The sequence below is a fragment of the Podarcis bocagei genome (assembly GCF_964188305.1).
Source record: "Podarcis bocagei genome assembly, chromosome: 6".
Lineage (NCBI taxonomy): Eukaryota > Metazoa > Chordata > Lepidosauria > Squamata > Lacertidae > Podarcis > Podarcis bocagei.
Genome location: NC_138130.1, coordinates 84,133,819 through 84,148,238, shown reverse-complemented (window position 1 = coordinate 84,148,238; position 14,420 = coordinate 84,133,819). Strand labels below are relative to the sequence as shown.

At 46.7% G+C, this 14,420-nt stretch overlaps 1 protein-coding gene and 1 long non-coding RNA gene across 3 annotated transcripts in view; both read right to left on the bottom strand.

The window, feature by feature from the left end:
- ZDHHC20 (zDHHC palmitoyltransferase 20) overlaps window positions 1-6,747 on the bottom strand; it is a 45,209-nt gene extending 38,462 nt beyond the window's left edge. Inside the window, exon 1 of one of the 2 annotated variants that reach the window (XM_081197995.1) lies at window positions 6,514-6,747. In XM_081197995.1, the coding sequence (XP_081054121.1) occupies window positions 6,514-6,673 (160 nt within the window). In that variant the 5' untranslated portion in view covers window positions 6,674-6,747. The remainder of the gene's footprint in view (window positions 1-6,513) is intronic. The other variant, XM_081197996.1, reaches the window with a different exon arrangement.
- A 1,447-nt stretch (window positions 6,748-8,194) lies between these two features.
- LOC308589167 lies at window positions 8,195-12,536 on the bottom strand. Its single transcript, XR_014009121.1, has 2 exons — window positions 9,857-12,536; window positions 8,195-9,367 (listed from the first exon to the last, which is right to left on the bottom strand). It is a non-coding gene; the product is annotated as an uncharacterized lncRNA (long non-coding RNA).
- Window positions 12,537-14,420: the final 1,884 nt, after the last annotated feature.

Below are 14,420 nucleotides of genomic sequence, written 5' to 3'. Positions count from 1 at the left end.
TGAGTGCCTGAGGGCCCTGCTCCTTCCTACCACTTACCACCTGGCCCAGGGCGGGGCCTGACAGGCCTCACAAGGACTGCTCCTGCCACTTACTATCTGGCCCAGGGTGGGGCATCACAAGGACGGTTGTTGCCACTGATGCTGCTACGGCCCAGGAGGAACCGGAGGGGTGCAGAGTTCTTTTTAACATGTTTTAAAATTTTCCTTTCCCTTTGGTTTTTTTATATATGGGGGTGGGATGGATGTTTGGGTGGGCTTGGGAATTTGTTAGATTTTGATGAATTTGTAATTTTTGCAGTTTTTATTTGTATTGTTTTATTGTTCTCTGGGTTGTTTTTGTTTTTATTGTTTTAAGGTTTTATTGTTTTAGGCTGTGAAGGAATAACATTAATTGCCATCAATGGAGGCTACTATGAGGCTTGGGATTGCTACCGTAGAGGGGCGAGGGAGGTATGGCGGTGGGGGCAGATGTTATAGGCGAAGGGGATCGAGATATGGATATGCTCGTACCCCTTCCAATCTGCGCCTCATCCCGAGGGACGAGGGTAGGATGAGCAAGGATTACTCACCTCCGTCACTGGTGCTGTGCAATGCCAGGTCTATAGGCAACAAAACCGCTACCCTGCGAGATTTCTTTATCTCGCAGGGGGTCGACCTGGCTTCTGTGACGGAGACCTGGGTGCGTGAAGGGGCAACAGTTACCTTACGAGAGATGGCGCCCCCGGGTTTCTCCGTCCTCCACCAGTCGCGGACTGTGGGCCGGGGGGGAGGGGTGGCATTATTAATCCGGGAAGATTGTCCTTTCAGGGCTCTACCATCGCCATTGATCCCCGGCATTGAATGTGTTGGCCTAGTGTGGGGCTCCGAGGAGAGCTTGGCTGTCTGGCTGGTGTACCGGCCACCTAGCGCACCAGCAGCCACCCTGTCAGGCCTATTGGAGGCGGTGGCTGGCTGGGCCTTGGAGTTCCCTAACCTATTGGTATTGGGGGACTTCAACATCCATGCTGATGCCACTCCCTCCTCACAGGCTCTGGACCTGGTGTCTTCCATGGCGACACTAGGGCTCTCCCAATTTGTTTCGGGCCCCACACATCAAGCAGGCCACACGCTGGATTTGATCTTTGGCGTAGGTATAGATGTGATCATGTCTCCTTCGATGAAGGTGCCATGGTCTGATCACTACGCTCTGAAAGCCAGGATTGACTTTCCACCCCCACCCTGCTTAGGTGGCGAGCCGATTTGGGCTCGCCCACAGAGGCTGATGGACCCTGATAGAATCCACCAAGCCTTGCGGGACCTTGCTCCCCCTGGCGACTCATTGACTGAGCTTGTTGAGGGCTGGAATATCCAGCTCCTGGCAGCCATCGATGAGATCGCACCTAAGCGCCCTCTGCGGCCCCACAAAAACCAGGCTCCCTGGTTTACCGAGGAGCTCCGAAAAATGAAGCGGGACCTCAGATGGCTAGAGCGAGTATGGCGGGGTGCCCGTGACGGAGCCTCAAGAACATCTTATAGGGCTTTTATGAAAACCTACGAGATGGCGGTGAAGGCTGCTAAGAAGTCTTACTTCTCGGCCTCCATTGCATCTGCTAGCTCTCGCCCGGCACAATTATTTAGTATAATCAGGTATTTAACGTCCCTTGAGGGACAGCCAAATTTAAATAACAATTTGACACACAGCTGTGAGGCATTTGCGAGCTTTTTTGTGGAGAAGGTCTTGTTGCTCCGCCATGACCTCCCTGCCAATTTGGATACAATAAAGGAACTGGAGGCCCCTCGACTGTCCTCGGGTCCAGTATTGGACCACTTCGACCGGATAGCCCCAGCCGATGTGGACAGACTCCTCCGAGCTGGAAAGCCCACCACCTGTCCTCTCAACCCGTGCCCGTCTTGGCTGATTAGAGCGTGTCCAGACGAGGTGCGGGCCCTCCTGGGGGATATCATCAATTCGTCCCTTGGCACGGGGACATTCCCAGGGGAACTGAAGGAGGCAGTGGTGCGCCCGCTCTTAAATAAAACATCATTAGATCCTTTAGATCTATCCAATTACCGCCCGGTTTCGAATCTTCCGTTCCTGGGTAAGGTGATTGAGAGAGCAGTTGCTGAACAGCTTGGTGGGTTTCTGGATGAAACATCGGCTCTGGATCCATTCCAGTCCGGCTTCCGCACTGGTCATGGGACCGAGACGGCTCTGGTTGCCCTAACAGATGATCTACGTAGACAGTTGGATCAAGGCGGGTCGGGGCTGCTGATTCTTCTAGATCTGTCAGCAGCTTTCGACATGGTCGATCATGAACTTCTGGACCACCGCCTTGCTGACGTGGGGATCCAGGGTACAGTCCTTCAATGGGTGCGCTCGTTTCTCTCTGGTCGGGGACAGAGGGTGGCGCTTGGGGGGGAAGTGTCATCGCGCCACTGTGTGGAGTACCTCAGGGTGAGATACTCTCCCCGATGCTTTTCAACATCTTTATGCGCCCCCTCGCCCACCTTGTCCGGAGTTTTGGGCTGTGTTGCCATCAGTATGCCGATGACACCCAACTCTATCTGTTGATGGATGGCCATCCTGACTCGGCCCCAGACACACTGACCAGATGTTTGGAAGCTGTGGCTGGATGGTTACGTGGGAGCCGGTTGAAGCTAAATCCTTCGAAGACAGAGGTCCTGTGGCTGGGACGGGACGATATGGGATTGGGGGGGGCAACTCCCATCTCTTGCGGGGGTGCAATTAGTGCCAGCACCGTCCGTTAAGAGTTTGGGTGTAATCTTCGACACCTCCCTTTCCATGGAGGCGCAGATTGCAGCTATAACAAAGGCGGCATTTTTCCATCTCCGCCAAGCTAAGCAGTTGGCTCCTTACCTCTCTCGCCCTGACCTAGCCACTGTGATCCACACGACGGTCACCTCCAGACTGGATTATTGTAACTTGCTCTACGTGGGGCTGCCCTTGAGACTGACCCAGAAACTCCAGCGGGTGCAGAATGCTGCAGCGAGACTCCTTACGGGGTCTTCGCTACGAGATCACATTCACCCGGTGCTATACCAGCTGCACTGGCTCCCGGTGGAGTACAGGATCAGGTTTAAGGTGCTGGTTTTAACCTTTAAAGCCCTATACGGCCTAGGACCCTCGTACCTATGGGACCGCCTCTCCTGGTATGCCCCACAGAGAAACTTACGGTCCTCAAATAAAAACATCTTGAAGGTCCCAGGCCACAGAGAAGTTAGGCTGGCCTCAACTAGAGCCAGGGCTTTTTCGGCTGTGGCTCCGATCTGGTGGAACACTCTGCCACAAGAGACGAGGGCCCTGCGGGACTTGACATCTTTCCGCAGGGCCTGCAAGACAGAGCTGTTCCACCAGGCCTTTGGCCAGGGCACAGCCTGACTCCCTCCCTCGGCAATCTTCGCGGAGCTCTGGCCCAATGGTTGCCAGTGGCATGAATTAATTAATTTTATAATGAATGATTTTAGAGTGTTGTTAGTGCTGTACTTTTGTACTGTTTTATTGTTGTTAGCCGCCCTGAGCCCGGCTTCGGCTGGGGAGGGCGGGATATAAATAAAATTTATTATTATTATTATTATTAACTGGCCTCCGCAGTCACTTACGGATTCATTGTTAAAAACTTGTCTATGGAAGACAATCTTACTTGGCTACAGGTGATTGCTGAAGAAGAAGAAGAAGAAGAAGAACAATCTGGGGTGCTAGAGGAAGATCACAGACTTAGCAGTCAAAGATTAATCCACCAAAATAAGTGCCATAAGCTACACACATTTGCTTTATGAGGTAGTTGCTAACTTTTTGAGGTTCCATATGCCTGCTAGCTATAACTCCTGAGAATAATTAACTCTTTTTTACTGAATGAACATATAGCTTACAATTTTGTTTCAATATACTGTATTTATGTATTTAGTGCATAAATAAAGGCATTTATTTATGTATTTTGTGAGATAAAGATGGCCTAGTTCAGATATAATAATTTAGCACAAACTATGTTTTACTAGCCAAGTTATCCAAATAGGATTAGATCCTGGTTTGATATTCTAATTTGTAGGAAGTGTTTAAGTGATAGTTTCAGGCATTATGGAAAGCATGTGGTTTAAAGTGAGAAAATAAATTCATAACAAAAGTAACCTAGTCCAACATCAGAAATGGTTTCAATAAAATAATCAGATCAGTGGTATCTTTGCTTTATGATACAGTATAGCATATATACTAGCCATGTTTCAAATAGGGGACATTTAATGCATGCCACTTGCCTCACCCTCAGCCAGCCATAACTTCTGCAAAGTGCATACATCTAGTATGCACAAATGCTCTCTATACGATCTGTACTCTATATTTACAGGCTACAAACTGTACACACTGAGTCTATATACGGTGGTACCTCGGGTTACAGACTCCAGGTTACATACGCTTCAGGTTACAGACTCCGCTAACCCAGAAATAGTACCTTGGGTTAAGAACTTTGCTTCAGAATGAGAACAGAATCGCATGGCGGAGGCGCGGTAGCAGTGGGAGGCTCCATTAGCTAAAGTGGTACCTCAGGTTAAGAACAGTTTCAGGTTAAGAACGGATCTTCAGAACGAATTAAGTTCTTAACCCAAGATACCACTGTACATTAGGCTTATGTATGTGGAGTTTCTGCTTAGAGATGTGGATCAACACAATGCTAATTCTCCCATTCCCTTGCACACACTGAAAATCTACAGTGCTTAGGCGTCCTGCAGAACAGTGCAGGATGTTGTACTGGAAGCAGCAGGGAGAGGAGGAAATCGGTAGAATGCATCCCCCACCCTCAATCTGCAGAATTCCTCCAAGGATGAAAAAGCCTTTTGTGGATGAAAGGAGCCTTTCTGTTCATGGATGGCAGAACCCTATGTTTTTATTTTGTTTTAAGTTCCAGATTGCGAAACAGGAATATTGAACCCTTTTATATTTTATTTAAAAAAAAATAAATCTAGAGGAAAACAAACAATAAGTTTTTTGTAAATATTCCCATATTTCAACACGGAACATTCACATATTATTATTTATAGGACAAAGAGCTTTAAGGATGGCTAGTGAAGTAACTCAAAAGTTGAAGAAGAAGAAAAAGAGTGGTCAAGGCTGGAAGCAATCATCTGCTCATTGGAGGGAATACACTCAAAATAATCTTAGCTCCTTTACTTTAACAACTCCTTACTTGCAATCACTAAAGCATATCTGCCATTCAGCAAATAAATATGCATGAAGCCTGTTTTCAAAAATCTATCCTTTCATCTCCTTTAATTAGCCTAATTGCGGGGACAAGTGCTGTTAAAATGAGCAACTTGTATTAAGTGATCTTGAAGAGGCACCCATAATCATTTCATGAACAGCAGAGGTTTAGACTCATGCTAATGTCTTACCATACAATTGAAATTTATCTCTGAAATCACCATCTATTTCTCTTTGGGGTGGTGTGTCTTATGCTAAACTACTCTACCACCCATAAGGATCAATTATCAGACCCTTCCCAGACTATCTCACCAGGAACCTTGTTCAATGTATGCTTTCAAAAGAGCAATGACAAGAGAAGCACAATGAAGCACTGCAGGAGTGCTAAAGGACTGCTGCTCCTGCCCGCAAGCTCTCCTCTAAAATTTTGTCCAACGAAAGGGACTCACAAGAACATTTTAGCATCAACCAAAGCTCCATAGGGTCATGGTTAATGGCAGCCTCAAATGAATTAAAACTGAAGCCAAAACTTACAGGGAAGAGTGAAAACCCAAGGATTTTAGCATAGCGTAATGTTCAGTAACACCAGCTTTTGCCTACTAACAAACACACATCAGTTAAAGAGCAAGTCCCACAAAACCTAAAGCGTCCAAGATTTTAACACTCGACATGGGCTTCTTCAGGCTTCAAACCTATGCAAAACTTCTGATGTTTGACACCAAACAGGGGCTTATTTAGGCTACAATCTGAACACAAGGGTGCTTTCAAGGAAACGTGCATGGAATAGCACTGCTCCGTCCTAGAAATACCCTGTTGCATTCACAAATCAGAGCTGCAAAAGGGTGGGTTTCCTCCTTCGGCTCCCTTCAGCGCCCAGCCACTTTAACAACCCGAAGTGCAGAGAGAGCGAGCGTGTGGTGCTTGCTACTACCTCTTTCCAGATTCATAAACGCAGCAGACCACCCAGGACAGACCCTGTGCATATGGCAGTGTCAGATACCAGGGCGAAAAAGAGGCAACAGGTCTCCCCAATACCCTTTAGCCACGAATAACCGCTGCTGCTGGGCTGAGCACCTCAGGGCTGCTGCTCAGCAGGGAGGAAGTAACGAGGCAGGCGGTGGCTGATTTGGGTAAGGAGGAAAGCACAAGACTTGCCTTGCCACCATTAACGTTTAATGGACTTAATGTTCATTTTTTGTGGTGGTGGAGAAGAGGGCCTCCACCCGAAACTCACCCCGCCGCCAAACCCCCATGACAGCGGCGGTTTCAGGGGCATCCCAGGAAGCGCCTTTCCTGAGCCCGCCCAGCCCGCTTCTACTCACACAAGCACAGCTCCACCACGTAGGCGTAGTAGGACCAGGCCACGACCAGGGCGATGAAGACCACGGGCACCCACGCCAGCACCTTCTGGCAGCACTTGAGGACGTGCGACGGCGCCATCTTCCCCGCCGTCGAGCCTCCGCCGCCGCCCGCAGGAGCCATCTGCGCCGCCGCCGCTGCTGCTGCTCCCACCGCCAGGAACCGCCTCTCGGCTCTCCGCTGCGGCGAAGCCTCCTCGGCCCGCCCGCCTTGCCAGCCAGCCACCCCCGCCCGCCCGCCTGCTAAGGGGGCAGGGCCGGCCGGCCTCCTCTGCGCTGCGACTCGGGAGGGCGGGAAGAAGAAGAAGAGGCGCCTTCGCTGCCCTCACGGAACAAAATCCTGACAGGGAAGCGGGAGAGGGCGGCGCGGCGAGGCGAGGGAAGGAGACGCAGGGCTCCTGCCCTCCTCGGCCGCTGTCGTCTCCCCTCGCGCAAAAAGGCCGCCTCGGCTTCCCGAGACCTCCGCTTCTTGTCAAGGTCACGGGGCGGGGGGGGGGGCGAGGCAGCTCCGCGGAAAAAGCGCTCCCGCCCTCGGCTCTGCAGTCCTCCTCGCAGCCCAGGGAAGCCCACCGTTCTTCGGGGTCGTCGGAAGAGGCATTCGTGCACACGCACACCACACCCCCCATCAACCTCCTGGCTTAGTGATCACAAGATGGGGGGGGGGGGGAATAGATTTCGAGCCTCGCTGGTCCTGAATTTGCGCTTCAGCGAACGCTTCGCCTCAAGCGTAGGGAATGAGGTCCCTTCGCCCCCACCCCAATAAAATGTTTGAAGGGGCTGCTCCCCACGCCCCAGTTGATGGGCGCTGCCATTCAAATGGTATTTGAGAGCCGTCTGATGTGATCAATTATGTGTGGTGGGGCTTACCTGCTCTCACCCCCCAATATTTCATTCAACTGACCCCTGACCCCAAGTCTTTCATTTTGTGGGTGCGTCTGAAATAGATCCTAGCTATTCTGATGAACAGAATTCATCATTCACCTGTCAAGGAAGTCTGAAAGGTTTTTCAAGCTATGGCCAACTAGCTCCATTCAAGTGGTACCATGGAAAGATCGTGGAATAGTCAATAGTGCCCGTGTTTGGCCCTGAGCACTTTATTTCACACACCCACAACCCATGGCTGTTCTATTCAGATGTTCTCTTCTCCGCGCTATGGAGCTTGCCCCTCAGTCCCCCACCAAGAGTGGGAGGGCAATGGAGAGGGTGAGATTTGAGTGTTCCTAAAATAAATTGGTTTGAGATTGAGGGGCAAATTGTCAAAAGAGGCCCCTGCCTAGGACCTGTGATTTTCACAACCCTGTTTTGATTTTGACAATGCCAGCTAAGGTAGAAAGAAACCAATGTTTTCTTTTTCTCCTAGCTGTGGTTAATGAATTTTCATCCCTTGCTACCCTCACCCAAATTCAAAAGCAGGCTGACAGCTGAATCAGGTGAGGCTAAAACTGACAGACTTATGCTTTGCTTCACAGGGCTTTGCACACCCATCACACTGGAAGTTTTACATTTTATGTATTTTTAGCAGGCAGCTAAAATTCTCCATAAAGTCTTCTTACTACTTAGTTTCATATTGAACATTAATTCAAAGAATAAGCTCATGCACGTTAAAAGATAATAGTTACAGAGAGAAATAAAATACAAATGAGCATAATGGATTAGACTAGTTTATTCTTGCTACAGTTAGATACCACACATAAATTCACTTGTACATCCCCATCTATGCCTATTAAATTTCAAGCGCTTTTCCAAATCTGCTGCAATGAATTTAACAAGTTCTACGTGTGACATACTTGCTCTGACTGAACAGTAAATCTATTAATTTCTCATGATTCCCCTCTGAACTTTAACAATAATGGTAGAATACATTTCCATTGTACTTTCATATACATTTCACACTGCAGCAAAAAAAAAAAAAAAAGTGTAAGAGTCTTCACTTCTGCTAAAAATATTCACCCTAGGAATAAGACAGAGTTGCAGAGTTTGACGACAAGAGAATGGGCCTTTTCAGTAGTGGTTCCACATTTGTGGAATGCTCTTCCCAGGGAAGCATGCCTGGTGCCATAACAGCCTGATTTTTGGCACAAGGCAAAAACATTTTTGTGCCCCCAGGTTTATAGTCTTTATTATTTTATTTTTACGGTGTACATTGCTTTGAGACACTTGAGTACAAAAATGTGAATAACGTAATAAAAAATAATCACCTGGTAGCGTACACACACCATTTGCATATCAGAAATTAGAATAGCATCCTCTGTGTATCATAAGATGGCACAACACCTTGGCCAGCCTTACTGGAAAGAAGTGGTCTCATCTTCAAAGAAGCTGCAGCCCTGTTCAAAATATAAATTAAGCAGTAAAGGGACCAAAATACATCTTTGCTGGACTCCCTTTGGGACTGGAGTCTTAGCTGATAGTTAACAATTGGCTCCTATCTTAGCTTTCAAGGTCGTGTCGGTATACAAATTCCTCATGCAGTTCAAAAGCTTAGTATTGGTACCCTAGCAGACCGGTCTGGTCCATAGCCAGTTATGAGGTACTGAGTCAAATTCTCCTCTTACAACATCAGAAAGGCAAGATTATGTTACTAAAATAAGAGTTAGGTATGTGCTTTGACTTGTAGACCAGAAATAGTTTATTAAGTATTCTGTCAAGACCCCCTACACTTTCCAGTCTGATATAAAAAAAATGTGAGAACCATTGCCTTAGATCAGTCTTCAACCTTTTCAGACCCAGGGTCCCATCTTTAACCCAAACATGTGTTTGGGGACCCTTTTCTTAAACTTTTACCATATATTATATGGTGGAAGCACTCCTGTTGTGACTTACGGCAGTGTTTCCCAACCTTTTTTGGGCAAAGGCACACTTGTTTGATGAAAAAAATCTCGAGGCACACCACCATTACAGCCCCGTGACGTCAGCACGCAGCGTCACGCCGGGAAGGACGCACGAAAGTGTAAGTTTCAATTTTTTTCCCTCCCCCTTGCCGGGGAACCTCCAAGCTTTGGGGGTGGGGGGGAGGCAGCAAAGCGAGGCAGGAAGGAGAGCGCGGCTTGGCTGGGTGAGCTTCGGCAGGGAATGAGAGCCGCGAGGCGGGCGCTGCGGACGGAGGCGCTGCCCGCCGAGCTCGCAGGCAGCCAGGCAGGCAGACGGCGAGAGCCCCGCGCTGGGCGGCCTCTCCTCGCCGCCGCCGCCCCGCCTCTTGCCGCCCGACTCGCCCGCCTCCCTCCAGGCAACATCTCGCGGCACACCAGGCAACATCTCGCGGCACACTAGTGTGCCGCGGAACAGTGGTTGGGAAACACTGACTTACGGTACCCTGGATCAGGCTGTGGCCTGATAGGAGGTCCTGACCTACCAGTTGAAGACCAATGGCTTTTAACAGCAGGGGCCCTCCAGATGTTTTGACTTATGCCTCGCATGACCCCCAATATCATATTGCTTTGCCCGCTACTGGCATGTGGCTCCCACAAGGTTGCTCATGAGGCAATGTGGCCCTCAGGCTTAAAATGTTCCCTACAACTGCTTTGCACGCGTGCGCACACACGACCCTTTCTTTTTAGCTGAGGTGGGTAGGTATATTCAAGTTTATAGCACAGCAGCAGTTTGCCCATATACAACACTATCTTAGATAGAAATATGCCGCTTATTTGGTGCTGGGGAGGTGCAGCTAAAGCAATTTTGGATCTCATGGGCCTTTGGAATAGGCACCATCCAACAGAATGTGACCAAATATTTATTCTCTATTACTCCACGGACATTTTAGGCCACACTATTTTTTTAGTGCCTAATCAATTTTTACAATTCACAATAACTGTTGGAATTGGTCCTCTTAATTTTACAAACTATTGGCCTGTCGTATTAAAGGTTACTATTGCAGTCTCGAGAAAAAGAGGCCTCTCTCGTGCTTAACACAGCTTTAATGCAGATTAGATATCTGAGAGCAGATGTAAGGGATCTCTACAAATTATTTGGGATGCATTTAAGGCTTTTTTTGAGAGAGAGAATCATTATGCACACCTCATATAAATGAAAAGACAACGAATCTGAACTATTTATTTTGGAAACTCTTTGGCTATAATGTAGAACCAGGTTTGCAACACCAGATTTATAATAAAATTAAGCACTAGGAAAGCAAACGGGCCAGTAAACTTCCAGATTTCTGATTGAAACAGCAGAAGTCCAAGAATATTACTCTAATGCATAATAATAACAACAATAATAATATTTATTATTTATACCCCGCCCATCTGGCTGGGCTACCCCAGCCACTCTGGGCGGCTTCCAACAAAATATTAAAATACCGTAATACATCAAACATTAAAAGCTTCCCGAAACAGGGCTGCCTTCAGATGTCTTCTAAAAGTCTGGTAGTTGTTGTTCTCTTTGACATCTGGTGGGAGGGCGTTCCACAGGGAGGGCACCACTACCAAGAAGGCCCTCTGTCTGGTTCCCTGTAGTTTGGCTTCTCGCAGTGAGGGAACCGCCAGAAGGCCCTCTGTACTGGACCTCAGTGTCTGAGTAGAACGATGGGTGTGGAGATGCTCCTTCAGATATACTGGACCGAGGCATGATGCTATAGGGGCAGATTCTTATAATGCCAAAAAGCATTTAGACACAATTTAACAAATTTTATAAATCACTTTACCTGGCTGGTATCAATCCTGCTAGGACAGAAATACAGAACTCACTTGATACTTTGGCTTCCCTGTACTACATGTATCAACATACTTTTGCCGCATTCATAAGTAGACATAGGAACAAAATATAGAATTGAAAATGGTAATAAAACTTTCTCGACTAGATGATTTTAATATGGAACAGTATAAAGCATTTAAGGGGTAGATTATCCACCTTGCATGCAGAAGGTCCCAGGTTCAATCCTAGCATCTCCAGGTAGGCTGGGAATGTCTCAAACCTGGAGAGGCGCAGCCAGTCAGTGTAATGACTCACTATAGGGCAGCTTCCCATGTTTGAATTAAATATTGCTTTGTCCATCAAAGTTGTATTTCCCTTGGAAGGCTAGGAAATCCCAGTTTCATCCCTCACTGGATATACTTAGTGTGTTCCTATTTTCAAGAGTGGAGCCTATTTACTGTAGACCTGTTTACCGAATATGCACACCTGTTTAAATTCAATGTCTGTCTTCATGGCAGATATCACACTGCCGGTGGTTGTGTGTGTGTGTTTCTTGTGTGTCTTTCAACAGAAGTATTCATGTTCATACTTGAAGCACACACCGCCATCTTGAACATGCACACCAACTTTTTCCTGTATCTCAAAAACTCAAGGCAGATACAGTAATGGGATTCTCCGATGGTGTTAACATTTCCCATGTTCCACTTGAAAAAGCGTGCCGAGGTTGAGCTCATACTGGAACGAAATGTAGTATTCTGTCCTGTACATATTCCGTTCCAGTATTTCTGCATTCAGTGAGGATTTTGACCCACATACTGAAGTCCCAGGTGATAGACCCTATCAACTTCACTTCATTGGTTTTCTGTGCTACTCACTAGAATCAATAGGAGCTTATCTAGTGAAATGTATTTGGCCAGAGTCCAAAGTTCCTCCTCTGCATACACGACAGCTATTTATTTTGTGCAAGGAGAACTTTGAGCAGATACCTTGTGTGAGGAAAACCAGGTTGCTTCTAGAGAGGTTTGCTGTGTATGCAGAAGCATATTTTGGACAGCTAAATAAGTTCATAGCTCCTGCAGTTCTTATGTGCTTATGGCTAGAACAGCAAGGACAGCATTTCATCCCTCTGGGTCTCTGACTTATTTATTTAAAGCGTTCCACCCTACTTTTTCCAAGCAAATAAAATCCACGAAGCAGTTTCCAATGTAAGCAAACCAATATAATACAATATAATTACAAAAATACAAATGAAATTAATGAGTCACCAAAGCAATTAACAAACTTTATAAAAACATATTTTTGTTTAAACTCTTTGAGTTTAAACAAAGCCAGTTTAAATGACCAGCTCTATTATTTTTGGGCCCCTTCATGGATCACTGCCTTGCCGTGGCGAAGGGGCTTGAATAACTCAGAGAAGCTATGAACTATGCCGAGCAGGGCACCCAAGATGAACAGGTCATAGTGGAGAGTTTTTACCAAACGTGATCCACCTGAAAGAGGAACCGGCAAGCCACTCCAGTATCCCTGCCAAGAAAACTCCATGGACAAAGACAACAGGCATATAAAAGTTATCGCGCTGGAAGATGAGCCCCTCAGGTTGGAAGGCATCCAATATGTTACTGGGGAAGAGCGGAGGACAAGTACAAGTAGATCCAGAGCTGATGAAGCGGCTGGGCCAAAGCCGAAAGGACGCTCAGTTGCGGATATGCCTGGAAGCGAAAGGAAAGTCCAATGCTGTAAAGAAAAATATTGCATAGGAACCTGGAATGTAAGAACCATGAACCTGGGTAAGTTGGATGTGGTCAAAAATGAGATGACAAGAATAATAAATATTGACATCCTGGGCATCAGTGAACTAAAATGGACGGGAATGGGTGAATTCAGTTCGGATGACTATCATATCTACTACTGTGGGCAAGAAACCCGTAAAAGAAATGGAGTGGCCCTCATAGTCAACAAAAGAGTGGCGAAAGCTGTACTGGGATGCAATCTCAAAAATGATAGAATGATCTCGATACGAATCCAAGGCAGACCTTTTAACATCACAGTAATCCAAGTTTATGCACCAACTACTGGTGCTGAAGAAACTGAAATTGACCAATTCTATAAAGACTTACAAGACCTTATAGAAGTGACACCAAAGAAGGATGTTCTTCTCATTATAGGCGATTGGAATGCTAAAGTAGGGAACCAAGAGATAAAAGGAACAACTGGCAAGTTTTGCCTTGGAGAGCAAAATAAAGGAGGGCAAAGGCTAATAGAGTTCTGTCAAGAGAACAAGCTGGTCATCACAAATACGCTTTTCCAACAACACAAGAGACGACTCTACACGTGGGCATCACCAGATGGGCAGCATCAAAATCAGATTGATTATATTCTCTGCAGCCAAAGATGGAGAAGCTCAATACAGTCAGCAAAAACAAGACCTGGAGCTGACTGTGGCTCAGATCATCAGCTTCTTATAGCAAAATTCAAGCTTAAACTGAAGAAAGTAGGAAAAACCACTGGGCCGATAAGATACAATCTAAACCAAATCCCTTATGAATACACAGTGGAAGTGAGGAACAGGTTTAAGGATTTAGACTTGGTGGACAGAGTGCCTGAAGAACTATGGATCGTAACATTATACAGGAGGCAGCAACGAAAACCATCCCAATGAAAAGGAAATGCAAGAAAGCAAAGTGGCTGTCCAATGAGGCCTTACAAATAGCGGGGGAGAGAAGGCAAGCAAAATGCAAGGGAGATAGTGAAAGATACAGGAAATTGAATGCAGATTTCCAAAAAAAAAAGCAAGGAGACAAGAAGGCCTTCTTAAACGAGCAATGCAAAGAAATAGAGGAAAACAACAGAATGGGAAGAACCAGAGATCTGTTCAAGAAAATTGGAGATATGAAAGGAACATTTCGTACAAAGATTACCATAATAAAGGACAAAAGTGGTAAGGACCTAACAGAAGCAGAAGACATCAAGAAGAGGTGGCAAGAATACACAGTGGAATTATACCAGAAATATATGGATGGCTCGTACACCCCAGGTAGTGTGGTTGCTGACCTTGAGCCAGACATCCTGGAGAGTGAAGTCAAATGGGCCTTAGAAAGTGTTGCTAACAACAAGGCCAGTGGAAGTGATGGTATTCCAGCTGAACTATTTAAAATTTTAAAAGATGATGCTGTTAAGGTGCTTCACTCAATATGCCAGCAAGTTTGGAAAACTCAGCAGTGGCCAGAGGATTGGAGAAG